The sequence below is a fragment of the Tachypleus tridentatus genome, chromosome 7 (assembly GCF_004210375.1).
Source record: "Tachypleus tridentatus isolate NWPU-2018 chromosome 7, ASM421037v1, whole genome shotgun sequence".
In the NCBI taxonomy this organism is placed as follows: Eukaryota; Metazoa; Arthropoda; class Merostomata; order Xiphosura; family Limulidae; genus Tachypleus; species Tachypleus tridentatus.
In genome coordinates, this window is record NC_134831.1 from 124,761,243 (window position 1) to 124,788,765 (window position 27,523).

General features: G+C 34.0%; 2 protein-coding genes across 2 annotated transcripts; both read right to left on the reverse strand.

The window, feature by feature from the left end:
• Positions 1-2,347: 2,347 nt before the first annotated feature.
• On the reverse strand, positions 2,348-7,392 carry LOC143258101 (uncharacterized). The gene is made up of 2 exons (XM_076517121.1): positions 7,266-7,392; positions 2,348-2,861 (listed from the first exon to the last, which is right to left on the reverse strand). Exon 2 carries the CDS (start codon positions 2,850-2,852, stop codon positions 2,493-2,495), a length of 360 nt encoding a protein of 119 aa, XP_076373236.1. The 5' UTR covers positions 2,853-2,861; positions 7,266-7,392; the 3' UTR covers positions 2,348-2,492.
• Positions 7,393-20,062: 12,670 nt separating this feature from the next.
• Positions 20,063-23,783, reverse strand: LOC143258102 (uncharacterized). The gene is made up of 2 exons (XM_076517122.1): positions 23,706-23,783; positions 20,063-20,576 (listed from the first exon to the last, which is right to left on the reverse strand). Exon 2 carries the CDS (start codon positions 20,565-20,567, stop codon positions 20,208-20,210), a length of 360 nt encoding a protein of 119 aa, XP_076373237.1. The 5' UTR covers positions 20,568-20,576; positions 23,706-23,783; the 3' UTR covers positions 20,063-20,207.
• Between the last annotated feature and the right edge of the window lie 3,740 nt (positions 23,784-27,523).

Consider the following 27,523-nt stretch of genomic DNA (forward strand, 5'->3'; position numbering starts at 1 on the left):
TTATGTAACAATGAAACAAATGCCATCCCTACTATCCTGTTTACGTTGTTTTTGAATGATTGGTATTAACCACTTTATGTTTACATCTCTTGGAAAGCTGTATCTTTACTTGTTTGCTCGTGTCACTATGAACACCAAATTCTATAAGAAAGCTAACTTCAAGATGTAATGATAGCATCGTTTACACTGGAATTATGATTTTCAAAATTGCTTCAAGTAATTAATATTACTTATATAAACGAAGAGTCTGTTGGAATCTACGTCACCTCAGTGAAACTGGTTGACACCATTGTTATGGTTTTTGAGCTATCATGCAATAAATCCAAAGCTGGTGAACAATAAATGTGAGTAAAAAACTCACAAAACCAACAATTTTTAAATGTAGACTTTGTTGTCTAATTTCGATCAAATGTAATATTCGAAAACTTATTTATCTAAATAAGTTTAGAGTCATAAACTACTATGATAGTTATAGACATTCCCAGAACTTGTGATTCAGTCATTACATAGATATTGTTATAAAAGGAAACACTGTATAGTATAGTAAAGTTCACAGAACAACTAACAAATTAATGAAACTGAAATAATTAAAAAGACACCGAAAGAAAATTGAAAACATAAAACACATTTTGAACTCTAATGAAAGATTTTTGCGTGGGTCTGGCTCGTCCATAATAGGGCCGGCATGGCCAGGTGGTTAAGACACTCGACTCATAATTCGAGAGTCGCAGGTTCGAATCCCCGTCACACCGAACATGCAAGCCCTTTCAGCTGTGGAGGTGTTATAATGTGACAGTAAATTCCACTATTTTTTTATATATTTTCATCGTATCTGTCAAAATATAAATTACTTTCGGGTCTGTACGAGAAAACACCACCATTACAAACCCACTATGATAAATTATGATCTATTTTTCTATATTAAAATTATGAGGTAACAACTTGAAAGCGTTGTATTACGTAATGTCAAAGTATACGTTGTTACAGTACTTTTTGTTCATAATGTTATTTTATTACAAAGGCGTAATATTTATTAAAGTAGAAAATTTATTAATCAGCAAGTGTTGTTAATCCATTTATGTGTTCCAAACTGTAAAGTGTTTAAAGTGTTACATTACACTATCAAAATATTTTTGGCATTTTATGGTATATTTGTTTGACTGATAATTGTTGTTTTATTATTGAGCTTTAGGCCCAGCATGGCCAAGTGTGCTAAGGCGTTCGACTCGTAATCCGAGGGTCGCGTGTTCGAATCCCCGTCGCACCAAACATGCTCGCCCTTTCAGCCGTGGGGACGTTATAAAGTGACGGTCAATCCCACTATTCGTTGGTAAAAGAGTAGCCCAAGAATTGGCGGTGGGTGGTGAGGACTAGCTGTCTTCCCTCTAATCTTACACTGCTAAATTAGGGAAGGCTAACGCAGATAGCCTTCGTGTAGCTTTGCGCGAAATCCTGAACAAACAATTATTTAGCTCGTGGTATTTCTTACAATATTCAGTATGTGTTTTAGTAACAGAAGCTACAGACAGATGGCAATAAAGGAAACATTGATGGACAATCTAAACGAGAGAAATGACTAGGCTATAACATAACAAAAATAATACAGTCTTTCAAAGCTGTCATTAATTAAGTCAGTATATTAAACATAAAAAGCTTGTGAAAAAAATCCGAGAGATATCATATTGCTAATAACTCAAGAAGGTGTTCATACCCCTCATGTTATCGTGCTATGTGTGGAAAAGACCCATCATGGCCAAGCGTGTTGAGGCGTGCGACTCGTAATATGAAGGTAGCTGGTTCGCATCCCCGTCGCGCCAAACATGCTCGCCCTTTCAGCCGTGGAAGGATTATAATGTTATAGTCAAACCCACTATTCGTAGGTAAAAGAGTAGTCGAAGGGTTAGCGGTGGGTGGTGATGAATAGTTGCCTTCCCTTCAGTCTTATACTGCTAAATTAGGGACGGTTAGCACAGATAGCTCTCGAGTAGCTTTGTGCGAAATTAAAAAAAAAAAAATACGTGGAAAATAAATAATTAAGTCGTCCGATAAAACTTGATATTAAGTTAAACATGTCAGATTTATTAATTTTATATTAAATTCTTAATGAATCTGTTTTGTTTTTAATCGCACACTAGGCTAACTCTTCTGTGTTCAGTTATAAGCTCACAGACTTACCACCGATCTACATGTTTTATAAGACATTGGAATTTGTGAATAGTTTTACCAACGAGATATCGCAACAATCACCTATATTGTTTTCTTCCTTCTGATAATAGTAGCAGATTTACGTGTAAGTAAAGTGATTACAGGTACTTGCAACATACACTTTTTATTTGATTTTGTCTGTATAATACATAGTTTTAATACATTCAAAACAGTGATTCAGATTCTTGTATAATTGTGTTGTTCAATGACGGTTTCTTTAGTGCAGAATTATTGAAAACGTAATTACATATTATTTTCCAAATCTCTTGTAGTCATTATTATCATGTTTATTTTATTTTTGCTACAACACCTCTTCCAAATCTCAGGTGACCGTAGTCATCAAATCTATAAGGTGGTGCTTGTACGTTGACTAAATCTTCGTCTTTAAGTTCTGTAATTCCTGGTTGAAGATTGCTTTCGTCTTCGTCTTCTTCTACGCTGGTGTGAGAGTTTGGGTCACTTGTGTAGACAGTGAGTCTGTTTGTGTTAGGTTGTAACACTGTGTAACCACGAAACTTGTTGATGAACGGGATAACCAGTTGAGCTATTTTCTGAAGTTGAGACGGTATTAAAACCGGTGTTGAAGACGAAGCTGACACGGATAGGTAAAGAACAGAGAAAAGTGCAACACAACAAGTAATCTTCATGTCTTTCGTCTGTAAATATAGGTTAGGTTAGTGTTAAATCTACGTTTATGGACAGAGATATAATTAAAATAGTCAGTTTATTCTCACTATTCTGAAAAAAAAATATGTAAGGATATAGAAACATTGCAAGAAAAGTAGTAAGATAACTGTGCTAACATTCCATTAGTTTGATCTTAAACTTACGTATGCATGTAATTAATAAAAATCAAAACTGAACGTTGTAAAATTTATCGAAATTTTATCATCTGCGCTCTTGAATCATTTTTTGGCTTAAAATAGCTTATAGCTCTAAATTACATAAAGCTGGTAAAGAAACTGTAAAAAACATACAAAAAAACCTTTGACTTTATAATAATAACAAATTTTAAAAAAATGCGTTGTTTTTGGTGCTCATTACAGAAAAATACCGACTACTAATTGGAAGATTGGCGGAAAGAAAACAACAATAACAAAACTAAAGTACGCTTATTATAATTTAGCTGTCTATGTTATGTTCTGAACGTGAATAACGTTTGTTATTCATACATCCTACGAGTCGAAACAGGCTTGAACAAGTGAAACAAAGTTTGTTTGTAATTAAGCACGAATACAAAGTGGGTTATCTGTGCTCTGTTCACTGTGGGCATCGAAACCGTGATTTTAGCGTTGTAACTCCGCAAACATACTGCTGTGCCACTGGGTTGTAAGAAAAAGAATTTATTTAAACATTTGCAAAGTTATTTAACTTGGTTTCGTTTGTTTGTTTTGAATTTCGCGCAAAACTACTAGAGGGCTCTCTGCGCTAGCCGTTCCTAATTTAGCAGTGTAAGACTAGAGAGAGAGCAGCTAGTCATTATCACCCACCGCCAACTCTTGGGCTACACTTTTACCAACGAATAGTGGGACTGATCGTAACATTATAACGCCCCCACAGCTGAAAAAGGACGAGCATATTTGGTGCGACGGGAATTCGAACCCGCGGCTAGTATTAGTAAAGAAGGTTTTAAAACAGCTTTTTAAACACAAAATATTTTAGTGGATAAAATTGTGATTAAATAAATTAAACAAGCACTGTTAAAATTAATACATATTATCCACTGCTGAAAAGTAGGCATGTTTGGTGTGAGAGGGACTCAAACCCGCAACCCTAGAATTACGAGTTGAGCACACTAACCATGTGATCTACCGTGTAATGCAGTTTTCATGATCTTGCTTTATGGAGACTTACGAGTTAGAAAATGTTATATTTAAATTTCACTTTTTGTTTCTACTGAAATTATACATTAAGTTAGTGTTAGTTATTTTTAATTTATATTTTATTTAGTAATATGTATGTTAGGGCACTTAGTAATATGTATATTAGGACGTTTAGTAATATGTGTGTTAAGACCTTTAGTAATATGTATGTTAGGACATTTAGTAATATTTATGTTAGGACGTTTAGTAATATGTGTGTTAGGACATTTACTAATATGTATGTTGGGACAATTAGTTATATGTATGTTAGGACGTTTAGTAATATGTGTGTTAAGACATTTACTAATATGTATATTAGGACATTTAGTAATATAGAATATTACTTTTCTTAGGCTTGTCAGTGGCTCAGCTGTTAGTCTGAAGGCTTGTCATATAAAAAACTAAGTTTTGGCGCCGCAGGTGGGGGACATCACATGTAGCCCACTGTGTAACTGTGTGCTTACCAGTTATAAGGCAAACTTTTTGGTAATTAATACAAGGAAACCTGTTAAAATACACTGAAATATGACATATTACTTTTATAAAAAATTAGGAAAAAGAGTGATTAATAAAACACTAATATATTTGTACAAATTAGGTTCAGCATAACTAATCATCCGATTTGATTTAAAACAAAAGGGAATTCTCAATAGCCGCGGCATTTGAAATTATTTTAGGAAGTATTAGAGTAAATTAGCTTGTGAGGTCTTTTGCGTGCTCGAATACACCAGTCGAAGGAGTTCGATCTTGTGAGTCTAAAACTGTAATTTGATCTCATACCGTTTGTTTGTTTGTTTTTGAATTTCGCACAAAGCTAGTCGATGGCTATCTGCGCTAGCCTTCCCTAATTTAGCAGTGTAAGACTAGAGAGAGAGCAGATGATCATCACCATCCACTGCCAACTATTGGGCTACTCTTTTACCAACAAATAGTGGGATTGACCGTCACATTATAACGCCCCCACGGCTGAAAGGACGAGCATGTGTGGCGCGATGGGGATTCGAATCCGCGACCCTTAAATTACGAGTCGCTCGCCTTAATACGCTTGGACATGCCGGGCCACATCTCATACCGATCGAGAGATGACGGAGCTATGAGCTGAAAGGTGTGTACTTCAAGAAGAAAGAAAGAAACAAACAGAAAAAGCCCTGAGCTCTACTCTGAACCACGGCTGAGAATCCATATAATCTAGATACACTGTTCTTAAACCCTTGCTTGTCATAACATTTAAGAACTTTCTCGGATAGTTCTGTGAAACAGTTAATGGTTGACGATATTCTTAAATATCATTTTGTCTTCCGGTACGGACATTTATGAACACACAACGCTAAAATCCGGGACTGGATCACCCTCGATCAGAACAGAAGATAACTTAATGTGGATTATCTTCAAAGAGATAAGTTTCAATTTGTGTATTGAATTAGAAAATAACTTAAGAAAGAATTTAAGTGGTTTGTTTTGAAGTTGCAATAATAAAGAAATGTATAGAAGTTTTGTTTGGCTTTAGAACAAAGCCATATTGGGCTATCTGCTCTGTCTACTGCAGAGAATTGAACCCCAGATTTCAGCGTTGATAGTTCACAAACTTACCGTTGCTTCACTGGGGAACTCTATAGGATACAAAATAGCTTTTGAAGCTGTCCATATCTCAATTTATAGCGTCTTGCTTTCATAAATTATATACATATATTTATATATTTATCTTGCAAAATAATCAAATTATAACGCTTTCTTTTCGAGCTATTGGGTTTACGAAAATGTTTTAATTTTTTTTTTCAGATGTGATTATATCAAAATGTTATGAAATTCAAGATTAACGTTATATATTCAGCCGGATTGTAAAGTAACCCTGAATTTGCCAGCTAAACCCAATGGGTTATATTTAAATTGTTACAGAATTTTATACAATTCTTTGTTCAACCACGTTCGATTAAGATGCTTATTTAACCAGAAGCTTTCTTTTTTCCAGTATTTCTTAATAAAAGCACATTTACTGAAAAAGTTATAACAATGTTATATTTTAGCCACAGCATTATGGCTCATAAAAGGGCTCTGGGGTTCTTGTTTGTTTATCAAGTTCATACATTTAGCTAATTGCTTCCTCATCTCTTGACCAATTTGAGTTTTAATTTCATTTTTTGTACTCAGGAAGTCAAACCCTTTCGATTGATGTAAGTCTACGGATTTACATCGCTAAAATTAGGGGTTCGATTCCTCTCGGTGGGCTCAGCAGATAGCCCGATGTGGCTTTGTTATAAGAAAAACACAAGTTCTAATCCTGCTTAAAAGAAATTCAAATACCGCGGCTACTGAAGATTCTCTGTAGTTTGAACTTTAGATATTTCCTCAAATAATCGAAAGATTGACAACAACCTAATAGTCCTTCTGGTAATGAACTTCGATACTTTAGTCTTTTAATTGAAGGGCACATGACTATATAAATATATGTATATACATATTATGAAACTATTTGTCTTATTTGAGATATCTTTAATTCCAAAAAATAATGTCGAAATGTAAGAACAAATCGAATTGAAAGTTTCAAACCAAACATTCTGTACAAAAATGTATTTTATGACATAAGGAAAAGGTTTACAGCAAAAATATCATTCATATGCTCCAGGTTCCTTATAGTGCATTCCAAGAAGCATTTGTGATAGAACTGTAGAAAACGTTTTCACGTATTTGAATTACTTCGAAAGAAACTAAGTTTGAATTTCAAAGTTTTAACGTCATCAACAGGCAATAAAAGTTATGGCGAACTCGAGATTATATTACATTTGTACTTAGTTGAAACAGCATCAAAATGAGTAATATATAAATCAAGATAGAAATTTGAAGAAAACTAGGAAGTGGGTAAAACGTATCTAGGCTTTCTAATCAGTACATCAAAATATCGGTTGATGTTTCCCTTATGTTAAAGAAATGAAATATAGTAGAATTTATTTCCACAAATAACTTAAGTAGTTCTATTCGTAGTTCTGTGAAAGATAGCACTTGTTAAAATTTAAACTATGTCATTCATAGTTTAAACATGACCTCTTCAATATTAAAGTTCAAACAATTATGAAGATATAACTTATAAATTATACAGCTCAGCTTAAGTATTTACTCACTTTTGTTTTGTGGTGAAATAAACTTATAAAACAATTATTATGAGTCGTATTATATATTTAAAAAAAAAACTTGTATAAATACCAGAATATCAATCGCTGAAGTCACCCTAGAATTCTCTTCCAGTTACCTGTTGTCTTGTTATCTGTTACCTGTTGCTTTAGCAACGTGAATATTCGTGATTTTATATAGTTCTGATCCTATAACAGAAGATATTAAGGTGAAAACAGCGCATGTTCTGCGAGGGTTAAGGTCAGCGCATGAGCAATGAATTGTTTATTACATTTGGCTTGGAAAATGATTGGAGGAAAATATTTCAAGGGAAAGTGTGTAAATAAAAGAATTCAAGGATACAAATAATAATAATAAATATTTTATTTTGAAAAGAGTGAAAGACGTGATAAATTTAATAAGAACGAACGGTTTGTCTGTAATAAAGTGTATAGGATTTACAATGTAACTGATTTTACGCAGCAAGTTTTATTAGAGCCCGGCATGGACAGGTGGGTTAAGGTGTTTGACTCGTATTCTCATGTTATTAATGTATTGATCATTACCTCATCAATTTTTTTTAATGGTTTCAGAACTCACAATATGTATACTTAATATACACTGTGAGATGGTCAGGATAACCTCCTACGGAGAGGTAGGGAAAAAAGTAGTGGCGGTAGGTGTGCTTTATCTTACACGCTTTCAACAACCAGCTCTTAATATCCTTTCACATTGTTTCACGTTATTAATTAATTGACGATCATTGGCCGTGGAAGTGTCTTATGGTACGAAGTTTTAAGGTCCGGGTCTTATTAGAAAATAAGTATTACTGAAAAACTGCTCTTCATATCAGCGATATAGTGACTTCTGTCGCATGAACTTTGTCTGAGACTATATATTATTGCAATAGCAAGAACCATTTTCATCACTGCATTTCTTCATAGAAAGTGCTCGTGCACTTTCTGAGATATGTAAGACGTTTGTGTGCCCTCCCCCTATTGTGTATATTTGTGTGCTTTGTTATGACAAAGCTACATCGAGCTGTCTACTGTATCCACCGAGGAAATCAAAACCTCGATCTTAGTGATGTAAAACAAAAGACTTACTGCTGTCTTACCGGGAGATGAAAAATTTAATATTTTTTTTGTTTGATGCAAGAATGTGATGCTCTATATATGAATGTTATTAACATTAACTTACGTGGAAGATAATAAATGCTCAATAACTTCAGGAATAGAGCGGAGGGGTTGTGTAAGCCCTATTAACATGCCATCTCTCTTATTCTAAATTAGCTTTCCACAAAAATAGGTTACGTTTGGCATAGCGACCAAGGAGTAGTTAGAAAGCAGACATACAAACACACAAATATTTTTGCATCATATATATATATATATAGATAAATAGATTTCCTGTTGAAAATAATTAAGAGAAAGAATTAAAGTAATTTAAGGACAAAAGAGTGGCTGATAAAATATATATTCCAAGGTCAAGAACAAAAACATAATTTATTTTCATACACATAATAGGCCCGGCACGGCCAGGTGCTATAAGGCGTTCGACTCGTAATCTTCGGGTCGCGGATTCGAATCTCCGTCGCACCAAGTATGCTCGTTCTTTCAGCCGTGGGGACGTTATTATGGTACGGTCAATCCCATTATTCGATGGTAAAATAATAGCCCAAGAGTTGGCGGTGGATGGCGATGACTAGCTGCCTTCGCTCTTGTCTTACAGTGCTAAATTAGAGACGGCTAACGCAAATAACCCTCGTGTAGCTTTGCGCAAAATTCAAAACAAACAAACCCTCCTATCCATAAAAAGCTGTTGGGAATTTTATGTTTTGTCGTTGTTTTTTAAAAACTTAATGTTATATACGTAAACTTTGGCGCATATTGACTCAGAAAAATATTGGTAAAAATATATCGTATTACGTAGGCCTAGCGAGTTTATTAAAGTTGGTAGAATTCCAGCCAGTGGATTATAGCAAAGAAATGTCCACGAAGTTTGCTTAGAAAAGTTTAGAAAAACTGCCGTTTGTAGCTATGACTAAAAGCATAAAGGTATTACAGATACTCACCTCATATTTGTAGATACCTATCACAATTGGAATGATTGTTTTGTAATTTCGCACAAAGCTACTCGAGGGCTATCTGTGCTAGCCGTCCCTAATTTAGCAGTGTAAGACTAGAGGGAAGGCAGCTAGTCATCATCACCCACCGCCAACTCTTGGGCTACTCTTTAAAAAACGAATAGTTGGTAAAATTGACCGTCACATTATAACGCCCCCACGGCTGTGAGGGCGAGCATGTTTAGCGCAATTGGAATGAAAAATACACTTTAATACCAGTTTTATTTTCAAGTTTTCAAGCATTTATTAAAATTGTAATAAAAATAAGTTTATACTTCAGTTCTTCTCAAATGTTTAAATATAAATCACAAAAATAATAAACTTAGAAATTTAAAGCTCAACATTAACTTTTGAAATGAGAGAACAAACGTTGATTAATATTGGTGTTGAATTTTATTCCGCACACAGGATAATCTATACCAAATTATTAGGAACCAATCACACTGTCATTTACATTTCAAAATGTGACGTAACTTAGAGAATAAACGTATAGTTTTTCCTGTATTATTGTAAAGCGTCTCTTAGCATAACTGTATTACTCAATAATTACTTTTAGCGGTGGACAGTAAACGTAACTCAAAGGTTTGTCTCTGAGTGAAAGTAAGAGAACAACACAATAAAGTTTCTTTAAATAAATTAAATTAATACATTAATTTACACTTTCCTACATTAACTTAAAAGTTTTTTCTATCGCTGGAGACATGTACTTCTCCCACATTAACTTAAAGTTTTTCTATCGCTGAAGACAGGCACTTTTTCCAAATTATTTTAACGTTTTTCTGCCACTGGAGACAGGTACTTTTTCCACATTAATTTAACGTTATCCATCACTGGAGACAGGTACTTTTTCCACATTAATTTAACGTTCTCCATCACTGGAGACAGGTACTTTTTCCACATGAATTTAACGTTTTCCATCACTGGAGACAGGTACTTTTTTCACATTAATTTAACGTTTTCCATCACTGGAGACAGGTACTCTTCCCACATTAATTTAACGTTCTCCATCACTGAAGACAGGTACTTTTTCCACATGAATTTAACGTTTTCCATCACTGGAGACAGGTACTTTTTCCACATTAATTTAACGTTTTCCATCACTGGAGACAGGTACTCTTCCCACATGAATTTAACGTTCTCCATCACTGGAGACAGGTACTTTTTCCACATGAATTTAACGTTTTCCATCACTGGAGACAGGTACTTTTTCCACATTAATTTAACGTTTTCCATCACTGGAGACAGGTACTTTTTCCACATGAATTTAACGTTTTCCATCACTGGAGACAGGTACTTTTTCCACATTAATTTAACGTTTTCCATCACTGGAGACAGGTACTTTTTCCACATTAATTTAACGTTTTCCATCACTGGAGACAGGTACTCTTCCCACACTGACTAAATGTTTTTTCCGTCATTCGAGACAGGTACTTTTGCTTATGCACAATAATATTTCGTCCGCCTTGTATAATCGTTCTGTTCATCTAACTACGTTAGTATCACTGATCTATCTTTAGACGTAATGATTGTTATTGTGAACTTGTAGACGTAAAGCTTACAATTGCACTGTCGGCTGTCTGTTATACAGACAGGACAGGTTACTATTTAATAAATATACTCTACAGACAGGACAGGTTACTATTTAATAAATATACTCTACAGATATGACATGCTACTAGTTAATAAGTATTGTAAGCATTATAAAGTATAAAATTTTTCGCTCACTCAAATTACAATGAAATGTTAATTTGTTTTGGACATTCACGTAAAGCTAATTTTGAATGGTGAAAGAATAAAAAGAAATACTCATCTTGACCACACACTAATCAACTAGTGGGGTTTCACCGTCGCCCCTATAGAAATTTCAAAGCGTGAATTTTGTGGAAGTTGGAGACAAACCTCGAACCCCCAGAATTTTTCCATTTGGTACGTCAACTATTAATTCACGCCTGGTCCAAAGTTAAAAGTAAGTGACTTGGAACGGTCTCTAAATGTTACTCTGTTATTTTACTTTATTTAAAGGTAAGAATGTATCAGTTAAACCATATTATCGAGCCAAAGCTAGGCCTTTTTTAGTATTTATTCCTATTTCTGTTCGCTCTGCATAAGTAAAAAGACAAAATTACGTATTGTTAGTTAAGGAAGGAAAATCCATTGACGAGGTGAAAATAAATGCTACTTTTATGACTTAATAGAGTAAAAAATACTAAAAGGGAGATTTTTAATATGGTTCTTAAAGATATATTAACACTTTCAGTTGTGAATATTGTCAAATTAAGAAATAGCTACTACACATTTCTAAAAGTTTTTTTCATTAGGCCTTTTATATATAAGCTGGACAGACCATCACATTCACACATCTGCATTTAGTAAACCCCTGTTTTGTTTTTCCTCCTTCGCTTCATTAAAACGGGTATGTAGTTGTCAGTGATGTCGAAAAAATCCACTTTAAGAGAAAAATATATATACATATGTAAAAACTAAAGTGTATCTTAATACGTTAATTTTCTATTTTTCTGTAGAACTGATTGAATATTTATCACGTAGAAAAATACGGTCATAACTATGAACATTTTATGTTATCGTCACAAACTTACTTCAAGACTCTTTGTGATGTTTTAGGTGAAAAGTGCCCTAGCAATGAATATCTGTGTAAAAACGGTCAATGTCGGTCAACAGCTATCATGCGTTGTGGCTTAGATGGTTGTGGGGACAACAATGACTGAGAGATGTGAAGTGTATCAGTTCTGTAACAACTGTCAGTGTCGGTCAACAGCTATCATGCGTAGTGGCTTAGATGGTTGTGGGGACAACAATGACTGAGAGATGTGAAGTGTAAGTATCAGTTCTGTAACAACGGTTATTGTCAGTTTACAGCTATCATGCGTAGTGGCTTAGATGGTTGTGGGGACAACAATAACTGAGAGATGTGAAGTGTAAGTATCAGTTCTGTAACAACTGTCAGGGTCAGTCTTCAGCTATTATGTGTAGAGCTTCAGATAGCTTTGGGGTCAGCAGTAACAAAGAGAGTTGTGAAATGTGTTGTTAATATCAGTTATGTTAATCAGTTATTGGCAAAAAGGGCGGGTTTAAAAACAAGGATCAATCACTTAAGTTTAAAATAACCTAAAATGTTATTCATTCCAGTGACTAATGAATTTTTCAACTTAGCTAACCCAGTTTTAAATAACCTCAACAAGAATATAGTTTAGTTTTTCCACACCTGACATCTGTTATTAAACATGAACAACGGTTGAACAGTTATGAATAACTAAAACGTCAATAGAATATTCTTTGAGAAAAAAATCATAATGACATTTGAGAAAAATTAACAAGTTAATAACCAGAGAGATAATTAATTAGTTTTACATTTTTTGCTGTTAGTTTCTCCATCTGAATTCGTCAAAATATATTAGTATGTCTACTTAAGAGTTACACAAACATGATTCAGGATCAATTATTCTAAATGAACCGAGTCAGGCTTAATAAAACATTATGTTTCTGAGGTCAACATATTGAAGTATCTATCAAAGAACAGGATAGTAAAATGTACAATTTTTCATCTTTCTGTCTCTTTGTATTTATATTGATGCAGAATTTTGTTCATATTCTCGAATCAAGAAAAGTACCGGAGAGAAATGCAGAAAGCTATTTTGAGCAATGTTGGTTTATTGACCTCACTTACTAGCGTAAGGTCGAGAAATTCAACCAATAACGAAAAGGCATTCGAATAGTTAAGATTTGTTTTGTTTGAACGAAGTGATTTGTTAATAAAATTATAAAATCCTTCTGACATCTTAATAAATACAAAAAGATCATTGCATCAATAACATATGTGAAATAATTACAGATCAAATTCATTATGTTAATAATGGTTCTCGGAGCTTACAAATGTTGGGTATGGCATGGCCAGGTGGTTAAGGCACTCGACTCGTAATCCTCGTTACACCAAACATGCTCGCCCTTTCAGTCATGGGTGCATTATTATGTGACGGTCAATCCCACTATTCGTTGGTAAAAGAGTAGCCCAAGAGTTGGCAGTGGGCGGTAATTAGGGACAACTAGCGCAGATAGCCCTCCGGTAACTTTGCGCGAAATTCAAAACAAACAAACAAATACAAATGTTGAGTTCGTTTGTTTGTTCTTTATCGCAAATTTACACAGTGGCGTTTTAGTCCTCAGAATTACCACTCCGAGGGTCTTCCCTGGCGTTCAGCCACCGGGGGTCAAGTGATATCTGTAGACAAAGGAAAAATAATTATAACTAAACAAAGTTAGTTTGAATAGTGCCACGAATTCGTAATAAACAATTACCTGTATTTCTCATTTTTACTACTGGCAACGTTAATTGAATGTTGCATGCTGGTAAAACTATCTACTAAATGAATTCACGAAACTTGATATTTTAGAATACGAGTAAAGTGTTAACACGACATGATGCTAGGTGTTAAATTTTAAACACATCAATCAAATAAAGTTATGGATCTGCTAAGAGTTAACACTTCATCTACGGGATGCCACTTGCCTGGTAAGTGTTAGTGTTGGATCCGCATAATGTCAAGAACATGTTAAATGCTAATATAACATCCACATGACGCCAAGGGCATGGTAAATGTTAACATAGTATTAACATAATGTCAAGGGTCTGGTGGCTAGGACACTCGATTCGCAATCGAATTCGGATGCGAAAGATGCTCTACCTTTCCGCAGTAAGGACGTTATAATGTAACAGTCAATACACTATTCTTTGATAAAATGCATTAGAGTTGGCTATGCCGTTCGAAAGCAAGAATGTCGTACACCAACTAAACACGCAAAAATATGTTGTCGATAGTAGAAACAGAAGGCATAAGTCAATTCTTTTTTAGTATATGGATTTAAGACTAGCCTAAGTCTGTTTAGCTGCTTAAGTCTCGTGAGATAAATGTTGGAAATACACATTAAAATACAGTTAAGATGTGAAGTCCCCAAACAGGATGATCTAATGAATTTTAAACACACTAGAGTTTAGCTTTCTTATGTGTTGATTTATAATTGTGGGAGCTTCTAGCTAGTTTGTTTTGTAGACTTAGCATCTTTAATTCATAAGAAGTAACGACAGAATCTCAAATGATAAATATATCTCATGAAACCTTATTAACCAGCTATACTTAATAACACATCTTAAACAGCTCTAATAAACACTACTCTATCATGACCCAAAATTAAGTCATTGTAATATACGAAAGGATCGCGATTATTTTAAGAATCTTTATTTAGTGAATATTTAACAAGCCAGGTCTTTTTATGCACTAAATTTATTCACTAGGTGGCAGTTTAATATTGATTCATGGACTAAATCTATCACTAGGTGGCAGTTTAATATTGATTCATGGACTAAATCTATCACTAGGTGGTAGTTTAATATTAATTCATGCACTAATGTTATTCACTAGGTGGCAGTTTAATATTGATTCATGGACTAAATCTGTTCACTAGGTAGCAGTTTAATATCAATTCATGAACCAAATCTGTGCACTAGGTGGTAGTTTAATATCAATTCATGAACCAAATCTATTCACTAGGCGGCAACTTACTATCAGTATTTACAGATGTGCTCTGAATCGTAAACATTATCATTATGGAATGGAGATCAGTCTAGAAACTTGTATTTTGTTTCGATATTACATTTTCAAATTCCTATAACAAAACTTTTTTCGCATTTTTTCAGATTGTGAGAAGCCGTGAAGATATTAAAGAGATCTTGGAATCCAGAAACAGAAGTGCCTCAAAATAACTTTGATTTATTTATATTTTAGTGAATTAAATAATCTTTCGATTTTCTTTTTAAATCGATGAAGAAGCACGAAAGGTTTCCACTGAAGAATACAGATATTTGTCTCGAATCCGATCAAATGTCCCTGTTATTAGTAGCTCCAAATGTCCCTGTTATTAGTAGCTCCTTTACATGCAAGAATCAGAGGATCTCGTCCTTCTAGTTTGTTGGAATTTTATGTGAAAACAATGTAAATTATGTTGATATGAATTTATTCACATAAGATCTGCTATACTATTGCTGTATGTGTTTTTTTCGAATATATTTCTTTTGGATAAATTTAAGATGTGGCTTCAATTTCTTCTTTATGCAAAATGAACTAATAGGTTCTAAGTACAGATACTAAACTAATTAGATATGAGATAAAATATATATCACAAAACCAACAGTTCTAGAACTTTCAGAAGGTTCGTTTGTATTTAAGAGGTAAGCTACACAGAGTAAGCTGCACCCTGCTCGCCACTGGTATCGAAACCCGGTATATAGCGTTGGAAGTCCGCAGGCATACCGCTATGTTATTGGGGGAAATTTTTAGAACGTATCAAGTCCTTAATTTTCGAAATCGCTGAGGTTTTCGAGTTTTTTTGTTGTTGTTGTTGTTTTTGCTACTGGAAAATAGCTTTACATCAGACTCAGTTCTATTCATTACAGATACACTGATTATAAATAACAACAAGAAGTATTTAGAGAAGTACACAAGACATTAAAACGTGTACAAACATTATAAAGTTTTAACGTTTCTGTTAAATCCTGAAATTAATACTGGACATTTAGAACGAGTCTCAAATCTGGCTTCATCTATTCTTTGTCCCAGCAGACAAATAGCAAACTAGTTAACTGATTACTGAGGTTGTCTTCAAACTCTTTAGATTTTCCAAGTAAACAGATCTTTACATGTTAAAGAAATAACATTTCAATAGCACGTTATTAATAAAGTAAATCAATAATTTTTCAAAAAGGGAAGTAAACGTAGGGATGGTTAACAACAATGTAAATAATACACTAGGGATTCGCATCATTCCTAATTAATAGCACAATGCAATATAAAGTTAACAGACAAAACTACAATAAATTCAATTCAATTGTAATTGAATAGTTATATTTATATATTCCTATATGTTACTTCTTGCACGTGATATTATGTAACAATGAAACAAATGCCATCCCTACTATCTTGTTTACGTTGTTTTTGAATGATTGGTATTAACCACCTTATGTTTACATCTCTTGGAAAGCTGTATCTTTACTTCTTTGCTCGTGTCACTATGAACACCAAATTATGTTTACATCTCTTGGAAAGCTGTATCTTTACTTCTTTGCTCGTGTCACTATGAACACCAAATTCCTATAAGAAAGCTAACTTCAAGATGTAATGATAGCATCGTTTACACTGGAATTATGATTTTCAAAATTGCTTCAATTAATTAATATTACTTATATAAACGAAGAGTCTGTTGGAATCTACGTCACCTCAGTGAAACTGGTTGACACCATTGTTATGGTTTTTGAGCTATCATGCAATAAATCCAAAGCTGGTGAACAATAAATGTGAGTAAAAAACTCACAAAACCAACAATTTTCAAATGTAGACTTTGTTGTCTAATTTCGATCAAATGTAATATTCGAAAACTTATTTATCTAAATAAGTTTAGAGTCATAAACTACTATGATAGTTATAGACATTCCCACAACTTGTGATTCAGTCATTACATAGATATTGTTATAAAAGGAAACACTGTATAGTATAGTAAAGTTCTAATGTCCTATTGAGGAAATATTTAAATAACCTTTTGATGAACAGTCTTAGCCGTCTTGGCTTAGGCAGTGCTGCCACCTTCCTGATACAGTATTTACTATAATTGGCTATCAGCGTGAGAAACTGTTAAATGTGCCAATTCCCATTTTATTGGGTCAAAGGTTAGGTATAAGAGAAATATTGAAAAGTTATTAACTGTTCACTTTATACTTGTGGAGTCCACCATTTAAAAATAAACGAAAACAACAACAACACTAAAAACTAATAAGTTGTATACAATGTGCTCCTCAAATTTTTAGGACAAAATTAAAGAACACAGAACAACAAACAAATTAATGAAACTGAAATAATTAAAAAGACACCGAAAGAAAATGGAAAACATAAAAGACGTTTTGAACTCTAATGAAAGATTTTTTGCGTGGGTCTGGCTCGTCCATATTAGGCCCGGCATGGCCAGGTGGTTGAGACACTCGACTCATAATTCGAGAGTCGCAGGTTCGAATCCCCGTCACACCGAACATGCAAGCCGTTTCAGCTGTGGAGACGTTATAATGTTACGGTCAATCCCACTATTCGTTAGTAAAAGAGTAGCCCAAGAGTTGGCGGTGGGTGGTAATGACTAGCTGCCTTGCCTCTAGTCTTACACTGCTAAATTAAGAAAGGTTTAAGTAGCTCTTGTTGAACATTGACGGATTCCATTGACATAAAAAATCGATACATAACAAACATTAAACAAAACGAGTTTTTTTAATGTTAGTGGCAATTTACTATATTAAATATAAAATTAGTAAATGGGGCAAAAGCCTATACCTCCCTTACGCAAATATAGGAACCTTTATTAACTGAAAAATAAACTAATAGGTGGCATAATACAGACTGCAAATACAGACATATAGGTGTGTAAGTCGGTCTCTTGAAACTAATTCAGTTATAAGTTGAAGTATCAGGTCGTGATGTTTATATTCATAGTTAGTTGTAAGTCAAAACTTGGGTTGTCGTGTTCAATGTCTTTATCCGTGTTTTTAAGTACTTTCAGTTCACTAAAAAAAATTGATAAATGAATAAACATCTCACAGAGAAAACTATATTATTAAAGTTAATATTTTTATGGAAAAAGTTAAGCTTTAGTTCCATGATCTGATTTAAGAAAGAATAATTCAGATGTTTATATTCAGAGTTGGAGTGAATTAAATCTTGACAGTGAGTCAGATATTTATATTCAGAGTTGGAGTGAATTAAATCTTGATAATGAGCTATATACAGAGCTTCGTTTTTGAAAACAACGTTTCGGCTACCTTATTGTTTGTTTATTTTGAATTTCATGCAAAGTTATTCGAGGGCTATCTGCGCTAGCCGTCCCTAATTTAGCAGTGTAAGACTAGAGGGAAGGCAGCAAGTCATCACCACCCACCGCCAACTCGTGGTCTGCTCTTTTATCAACGAATAGTGGGATTGACCGTACATTATAACGCCTCCACGGCTGAAAGGGCGAGCATGTTCGGTGCGACGGGGATGCGAACTCGCGACCCTCGGATTACGAGTCGAACGCCTTAACTCGCTTGGCCAGGCCGAGCCGATAATTACAATTGTCACATTAAATTTAAATCACACACGGGTCTAGTTTAATTTTTCATTCAACTGAAATTGAAAATTAAATATTTTTTTTTTATATACTTTCATCGTATCTGTCAAAATATATATTACTTTCGGGTCTGTACGAGAAAACACCATCTTAACAAACCGACTATGATAAATTATGATCTATTTTTCTATATTAAAATTATGAGGTAACAATTTGAAAGCGTTGTATTACGTAATGTCAAAGTATACGTTGTTACAGTACTTTTTGTTCATAATGTTATTTTATTACAAAGGCGTAATATTTATTAAAGTAGAAAATTTATTAATTAGCAAGTGTTGTTAATCCAGTTGTGCGTTCCAAACTGTGATGTGTTACATTACACTATCAAAATATTTTTGGCATTTTATGGTATATTTGTTTGACTAATAATTGTTGTTTTATTATTGAGCTTTAGGCCTAGCATGGCCAAGTGTGCTAAGGCGTTCGACTCGTAATCCGAGGGTCGCGTGTTCGAATCCCGGTCACTCCAAACATGCTCGACCTTTTAGCCGTGGGGACGTTATAAAGTGACGATCAATCCCACTATTCGTTGGTAAAAGAGTAGCCCAAGAGTTGGCGGTGGGTGGTGAGGACTAGCTGTCTTCCCTCTAATCTTACACTGCTAAATTAGGGAAGGCTAACGCAGACAGCCTTCGTGTAGCTTTGCGCGAAATCCTGAACAAACAATTATTTAGCTCGTGGTATTCCTTACAATATTCAGTATGTGTTTTAGTAACAGAAGCTACAGACAGATGGCAATAAAGAAAGCATTGATGGACAATCTAAACGAGAAAAATGACTATGCAATAACATAACAAAAATAATACAGTCTTTCAAAGCTGTCATTAATTAAGTCAGTATCTTAAACATATAAAGCTTGTGAAAAAAATCCGAGAGATATCATATTGCTAATAACTCAAGAAGATGTTCATACCCTTTATGTTATCGTGCTGTGTGTGGAAAAGACCCATCATGGCCAAGCGTGTTGAGGCGTGCGACTCGTAATCTGAAGGTCGCGGGTTCGCATCCCCGTCGCGCCAAACATGCTCGCCCTTTCAGCCGTGGAAGCATTATAATGTTATAGTCAAACCCACTATTCGTAGGTAAAAGAGTAGTCGAAGGGTTGGCGGTGGGTGATGATGAATAGCTGTTTCCCTTTAGTCTTATACTGTTAAATTAGGGACGGCTAGCACAGATAGCTCTCGAGTAGCTTTGTGCGAAATTAAAAAAAAAAAAAAAAATCTGTGGAAAATAAATAAATAAGTCTTCCGATAAAACTTGATATTAAGTTAAACATGTCAGATTTATTAATTTTATATTAAATTCTTAATGAATCTGTTTTGTTTTTAATCGCACACTAGGCTAACTGTTCTGTGTTCAGTTATAAGCTCACAGACTTACCACCGAGCTACATGTTTTATAAGACATTGGAATTTGTGAATAGTTGTAACAACGAGATATCGCAACAATCACCTATATTGTTTTCTTCCTTCTGATAATAGTAGCAGATTTACGTGTAAGTAAAGTGATTACAGGTACTTGCAACATACACTTTTTATTTGATTTTGTCTGTATAATACATAGTTTTAATACATTCAAAACAGTGATTCAGATTCTTGTATAATTGTGTTGTTCAATGACGGTTTCTTTAGTGCAGAATTATTGAAAAATTAATTACATATTATTTTCCAAATCTCTTGTAGTCATTATTATCATGTTTATTTTATTTTTTCCACAACACTTCTTCCAAATCTCAGGTGACCGTAGTCATCAAATCTATAAGGTGGTGCTTGTACGTTGACTAAATCTTCGTCTTTAAGTTCAGTAATTCCTGGTTGTAGATTGCTTTCATCTTCGTCTTCTTCTACGCTGGTGTGAGAGTTTGGGTCACTTGTGTAGACAGTGAGTCTGTTTGTGTTAGGTTGTAACACTGTGTAACCACGAAACTTGTTGATGAACGGGATAACCAGTTGAGCTATTTTCTGAACTTGAGACGGTATTAAAACCGGTGTTGAAGGCGAAGCTGACACGGATAGGTAAAGAACAGAGAAAAGTGCAACACAACAAGTAATCTTCATGTCTTTCGTCTGTAAATATAGGTTAGGTTAGTGTTAAATCTACGTTTATGGACAGAGATATAATTAAAATAGTCAGTTTATTCTCACTATTCTGAAAATAAAATATGTAAGGATATAGAAACATTGCAAGAAAAGTAGTAAGATAACTGTGCTAACATTCCATTAGTATTAGTGTGATCTTAAACTTACGTATGCATGTAATTAATAAAAATCAAAACTGAACGTTGTAAAATTTATCGAAATTTTATCATCTGCGCTCTTGAACCATTTTTTGGCTTAAAATAGCTTATAGCTCTAAATTACATAAAGCTGGTAAAGAAACTGTAGAAAACATACAAAAAAACCTTTGACTTTATAATAATAACAGATTTTAAAAAAAATGCGTTGTTTTTGGTGTTCATTACAGAAAAATACCGACTACTAATTGGAAGATTGGCGGAAAGAAAACAACAATAACAAAACTAAAGTACGCTTATTATAATTTAGCTGTCTATGTTATGTTCTGAACGGGAATAACGTTTGTTATTCATACATCCTACGAGTCGAAACAGGCTTGAACAAGTGAAACAAAGTTTGTTTGTAATTAAGCACGAATACAAAGTGGGTTATCTGTGCTCTGTTCACCGTGGGCATCGAAACCGTGATTTTAGCGTTGTAACTCCGCAAACGTACTGCTGTGCCACTGGGTTGTAAGAAAAAGAATTTATTTAAATATTTGCAAAGTTATTTAACTTGGTTTCGTTTGTTTGTTTTGAATTTCGCGCAAAACTACTAGAGGGCTCTCTGCGCTAGCCGTCCCTAATTTAGCAGTGTAAGACAAGAGAGAGAGCAGATGGTCATCACCATCCACTGCCAACTATTGGGCTACTTTTTTTACCAAAAATAGTGGGATTGACCGTCACATTATAACGCCCCCACGGTTGAAATGGCCAGTATGTGTGGCGCGATGGGGATGCGAACCCGCGACCCTTAAATTACGAGTCGCACGCCTTAATACGCTTGGACATGCCGGGCCACATCTCATACCGATCGAGATATGACGGAGCTATGAGCTGAAAGGTGCGTACTTCAAGAAGAAAGAAACAAACAAACAGAAAAAGCCCTGAGCTCTACTCTGAACCACGGCTGAGAATCCATATAATCTAGATACACTGTTCTTAAACCCTTGCTAGTCATAACATTTAAGAACCTTCTCGGATAGTTCTGTGAAACAGTTAATGGTTTACGAAATTCTTAAGTATCATTTTGTCTTCCGGTACGGAGATTTATGAACAAACAACGCTAAAATCCGGGACTGGATCACCCTCGATCAGAACAGAAGATACCTTAATGTGGATTATCTTCAAAAGAGATAAATTTCAACTTGTGTATTGAATTAGAAAATAACTTAAGAAAGAATTTAAGTGGTTTGTTTTTGAAGTTGCAATAAAAAAGAAATGTATAGAAGTTTTGTTTGGCTTTATAACAAAGCCATATTAGGCTATCTGCTATGTCCACTGCAGAGAAATGAACCCCAGATTTCAGCGTTGATAGATCACAAACTTAACGTTGCTTCACTGAGGAACTCCATAGGATACAAAATCACTTTTGAAGCTGTCCATATCTGAATTTATAGCGTCTTGCTTTCATAAATTATATACATATATTTATATATTTATCTTGCAAAATAATCAAATTATAACGCTTTCTTTTCGAGCTATTGGGTTTACGAAAATGTTTAAATTTTTTTTTCAGATGTGATTATATCAAAATGTTATGAAATTCAAGATTAACGTTATATATTCAGCCGGATTGTAAAGTAACCCTGAATTTGCCAGCTAAACCCAATGGGTTATATTTAAATTGTTACAGAATTTTATACAATTCTTTGTTCAACCACGTTCGACTAAGATGCTTATTTAACCAGAAGCTTTCTTTTTTCCAGTATTTCTTAATAAAAGCACATTTACTGAAAAAGGTATAACAATGTTATTTTTTAGCCACAGCATTATGGCTCATAAAAGGGCTCTGGGGTTCTTGTTTGTTTATCAAGTTCATACATTTAGCTAATTGCTTCCTCATCTCTTGACCAATTTGAGTTTTGTACTCGGGAAGTCAAACCCTTTCGATTGATGTAAGTCTACGGATTTACATCGCTAAAATTAGGGGTTCGATTCCTTTCGGTGGGCTCAGCAGATAGCCCGATGTGGCTTTGTTATAAGAAAAACACAAAATCTAATACTGCCTAAAAGAAATTCAAATACCGCGGCTACTGAAGATTCTCTGTAGTTTAAACTTTAGATGTTTCATCAAATAATCGAAAAATTGACAACAACCTAATAGTCCTTCTGGTAATGAACTTCGATACTTTAGTCTTTTAATTGAAGGGCACATGACTATATAAATATATGTATATACATATTATGAAACTATTTGACTTATTTGAGATATTTTTAATTCCAAAAAATAATTTTGAAATGTAAGAACAAATCGAATTGAAAGTTTCAAACCAAACATTCTGTACAAAAATGTATTTTATAACATAGGGAAAAGGTTTACAGCAAAAATATCATTCATATGCTCCAGGTTCCTTATAGTGCATTCCAAGAAGCATTTGTGATAGAACTGTAGAAAACGTTTTCACGTATTTGAATTACTTCTAAAGAAACTAAGTTTGAATTTCAAAGTTTTAACGTCATCAACAGGCAATAAAAGTTATGGCGAACTCGAGATTATATTACATTTGTACTTAGTTGAAACAGCATCAAAATGAGTAATATATAAATCAAGATAGAAAGTTGAAGAAAATTAGGAAGTGGGTAAAACTTATCTAGGCTTTCTAATCAGTACATCAAAATATCGGTTGATGTTTCCCGTTATGTTAAAGAAATGAAATATAGTAGAATTTATTTCCACAAATAACTTAAGTAGTTCTATTCGTAGTTCTGTGAAAGAAAGCACTTGTTAAAATTTAAACTATGTCATTCATAGTTTAAACATGACCTCTTCAATATTAAAGTTCAAACAATTATGAAGATATAGCTTATAAATTATACAGCTCAGCTTAAGTATTTACTCACTTTTGTTTTGTGGTGAAATAAACTTATGAAACAATTATTATGAGTCGTATTATATATTTAAAAAAACTTGTATAAATACCAGAATATCAATCGCTGAAGTCACCCTAGAATTCTCTTCCAGTTACCTGTTGTCTTGTTATCTGTTACCTGTTGCTTTAGCAACGTGAATATTCGTGATTTTATATAGTTCTGATCCTATAACAGAAGATACTAAGGTGAAAACAGCGCATGTTCTGCGAGGGTTAACGTCAGCGCATGAGCAATGAATTGTTTATTACATTTGGCTTGGAAAATGATTGGAGGAAAATATTTCAAGGGAAAGTGTGTAAATAAAAAGAATTCAAGGATACAAATAATAATAATAATAATAAATATTTTATTTTAAAAAGAGTGGAAGACGTGATAAATTTAATAAGAACGAAAGGTTTGTGTGTAATAAAGTGTATAGGATTTATAATGTAACTGATTTTACGCAGCAAGTTTTATTAGAGCCCGGCATGGACAGGTGGGTTAAGGTGTTTGACTCGTATTCTCATGTTATTAATGTATTCATCATTACCTCATCAATTTTTTTAATGGTTTAAGAACTCACAATGTGTATGGTTAATATACACCGTGAGATGGTCAGGATAACCTCCTACGGAGAGGTAGGGAAAAAAGTAGTGGCGGTAGGTGTGCTTTATCTTAGACGCTTTCAACAACCAGCTCTTAATATCCTTTCACATTGTTTCACGTTATTAATTAATTGACGATCATTGGCCGTGGAAGTGTCTTATGGTACGAAGGTTTAAGGTCCGGGTCTTATTAGAAAATAAGTATTACTAAAAAACTACTCTTCATATCAGCGATATAGTGACTTCTGTCGCATGAACTTTGTCTGAGACTATATATTATTGCAATAGCAAGAACCATTTTCATCATTGCATTTCTTCATAGAGAGTGCTCGTGCACTTTTTGAGATATGTAAGACGTTTGTGTGCCTTTCCCCTATTGTGTATATTTGTGTGCTTTGTTATGACAAAGCTACATCGAGCTGTGTGTACTGTATCCACCGAGAAAATCAAAACCTCGATATTACTGCTGTCCTTCCGGGAGATGAAAAATTTAATATTTTTTTTGTTTGATGCAAGAATGTGATGCTCTATATATGAATGTTATTAACATTAACTTACGTGGAAGATAATAAATGCTCAATAACTTCAGGAATAGAGCGAAGGGGTTGTGTAAGACCTATTAACATGCCATCTCTCTTATTCTAAATTAGCTTTCCACAAAACTAGGTTACGTTTGGCATAGCGACCAAGGAGTAGTTAGAAAGCAGACATACAAACACACAAATATTTTTCATCATTGGATTGGAATTTCGCACAAAGCTACTCGAGGGCTATCTGTGCTAGCCGTCCCTAATTTAGCAGTGTAAGACTAGAGGGAAGGCAGCTAGTCATCACCACCCACCGCCAACTCTTGGGCTACTCTTTTACCAACGAATAGTGGGATTGACCGTCACATTATAACGCCCCCACGGTTGAGAGGGCGAGCATGTTTAGCGCAATTGGAATGAAAAATACACTTTAATACCAGTTTTATTTTCAAGTTTTCAAGCATTTATTAAAATTGTAATAAAAATAAGTTTATACTTGAGTTCTTCTCAAATGTTGAAATATAAATCACAAAAATAATAAACTTAGAAATTTAAAGCTCAACATTAACTTTTGAAATGAGAGAACAGACGTTGATTAATATTGGTGTCGAATTTTATTCCGCATACAGGATATTCTATACTAAATTATTAGGAACCAATCACACTGTCATTTACATTTCAAAATGTGACGTAACTTAGAGAATAAACTAATAGTTTTTCCTGTATTATTGTAAAGCCTCTCTTAGCATAACTGTATTACTCAATAATTACTTTTAGCGGTGGACAGTAAACGTAACTCAAAGGTTTGTCTCTGAGTGAAAGTAAGAGAACAACACAATAATGTTTCTTTAAAAAAATTAAATTAATACATTAATTTACACTTTCCTACATTAACTTAAAAGTTTTTTCTATCGCTGGAGACATGTACTTCTCCCACATTAACTTAAAGTTTTTCTATCGCTGAAGACAGGCACTTTTTCCACATTAATTTAACGTTTTCCATCACTGGAGACAGGTACTTTTTCCACATTAATTTAACATTTTCCATCACTGGAGACAGGTACTTTTTCCACATTAATTTAACGTTTTCCATCACTGGAGACAGGTACTCTTCCCACATTAATTTAACGTTTTCCATCACTGGAGACAGATACTCTTCCCACATTAATTTAACGTTTTCCATCACTGGAGACAGGTACTCTTCCCACACTGACTAAATGTTTTTTCCGTCATTCGAGACAGGTACTTTTACTTATGCACAATAATATTTCGTCCGCCTTGTATAATCGTTCTGTTCATCTAACTACGTTAGTATCACTGATCTATCTTTAGACGTAATGATTGTTATTGTGAACTTGTAGACGTAAAGCTTACAATTACACTGCCGGCTGTCTGTTCTACAAACAGGACAGGTTACTATTTAATAAATATACTCTACAGATATGACATGTTACTATTTAATAAATATACTCTACAGATATGACATGTTACTATTTAATAAATATACTCTACAGACAGGACAGGTTACTATTTAATAAATATACTCTACAGATATGACATGTTACTAGTTAATAAGTATTGTAAGCACTATAAACTATAAAATTTTTCGCTCACTCAAATTAAAATGAAATGTTAATTTGTTTTGAACATTCACGTAAAGCTAATTTTGAATGGTGAAAGAATAAAAAGAAATACGCATCTTGACCACACACTAATCAACTAGTGGGGTTTCACCGTCTCCCCTATAGAAATTTCAAAGCGTGAATTTTGTGGAAGTTGGAGACAAACCACGAACCCCCAGAATTTTACCATTTGGTACGTCAACTATTAATTCACGCCTGGTCCAAAGTTAAAAGTTAGTGACTTGGAACGGTCTCTAAATGTTACTCTGTTATTTTACTTTATTTAAAGGTAAGAATGTATCAGTTAAACCATATTATCGAGCCAAAGCTAGGCCTTTTTTAGTATTTATTCCTATTTCTGTTCGCTCTGCATAAGTAAAAAAACAAAATTACGTATTGTTAGTTAAGAAAGGAAAATCCATTGACGAGGTGAAAATAAATGCTACTTTTATGACTTAATAGAGTAAAAAATACTAAAAGGTAGATTTTTAATATGGTTCTTAAAGATATATTAACACTTTCAGTTGTGAATATTGACTAATTAAGAAATAGCTACTACACATTTCTAAAAGTTTTTTTCATTAGGCCTTTTATATATAAGCTGGAAAGACCATCACATTCACACATCTGCATTTAGTAAACCCCTGTTTTGTTTTTCCTCCTTCGCTTCATTAAAACGGGTATGTAGTTGTCAGTGATGTCGAGAAAATCCACTTTTAGAGAAAAATATATATACATATGTAAAAACTAAAGTGTATCTTAATACGTTAATTTTCTATTTTTCTGTAGAACTGATTGAATATTTATCACGTAGAAAAATACAGTCATAACTATGAACATTTTATGTTATCGTCACTAACTTGCTTCAAGACTCTTTGTGATGTTTTAGGTGAAAAGTGCCCTAGCAATGAATATCTGTGTAAAAACGGTCAATGTCGGTCAACAGCTATCATGCGTAGTGGCTTAGATGGTTGTGGGGACAACAATGACTGAGAGATGTGAAGTGTAAGTATCAGTTCTGTAACAACGGTTATTGTCAGTTTACAGCTATCATGCGTAGTGGCTTAGATGGTTGTGGGGACAACAATAACTGAGAGATGTGAAGTGTAAGTATCAGTTCTGTAACAACTGCCA

What these genes read in the sequence shown, in the direction of transcription:
- LOC143258101 (XM_076517121.1), bottom strand. Translation starts at nt 2,852, where the DNA reads ATGAAGATTACTTGTTGTGTTGCACTTTTCTCTGTTCTTTACCTATCC.
- LOC143258102 (XM_076517122.1), bottom strand. Translation starts at nt 20,567, where the DNA reads ATGAAGATTACTTGTTGTGTTGCACTTTTCTCTGTTCTTTACCTATCC.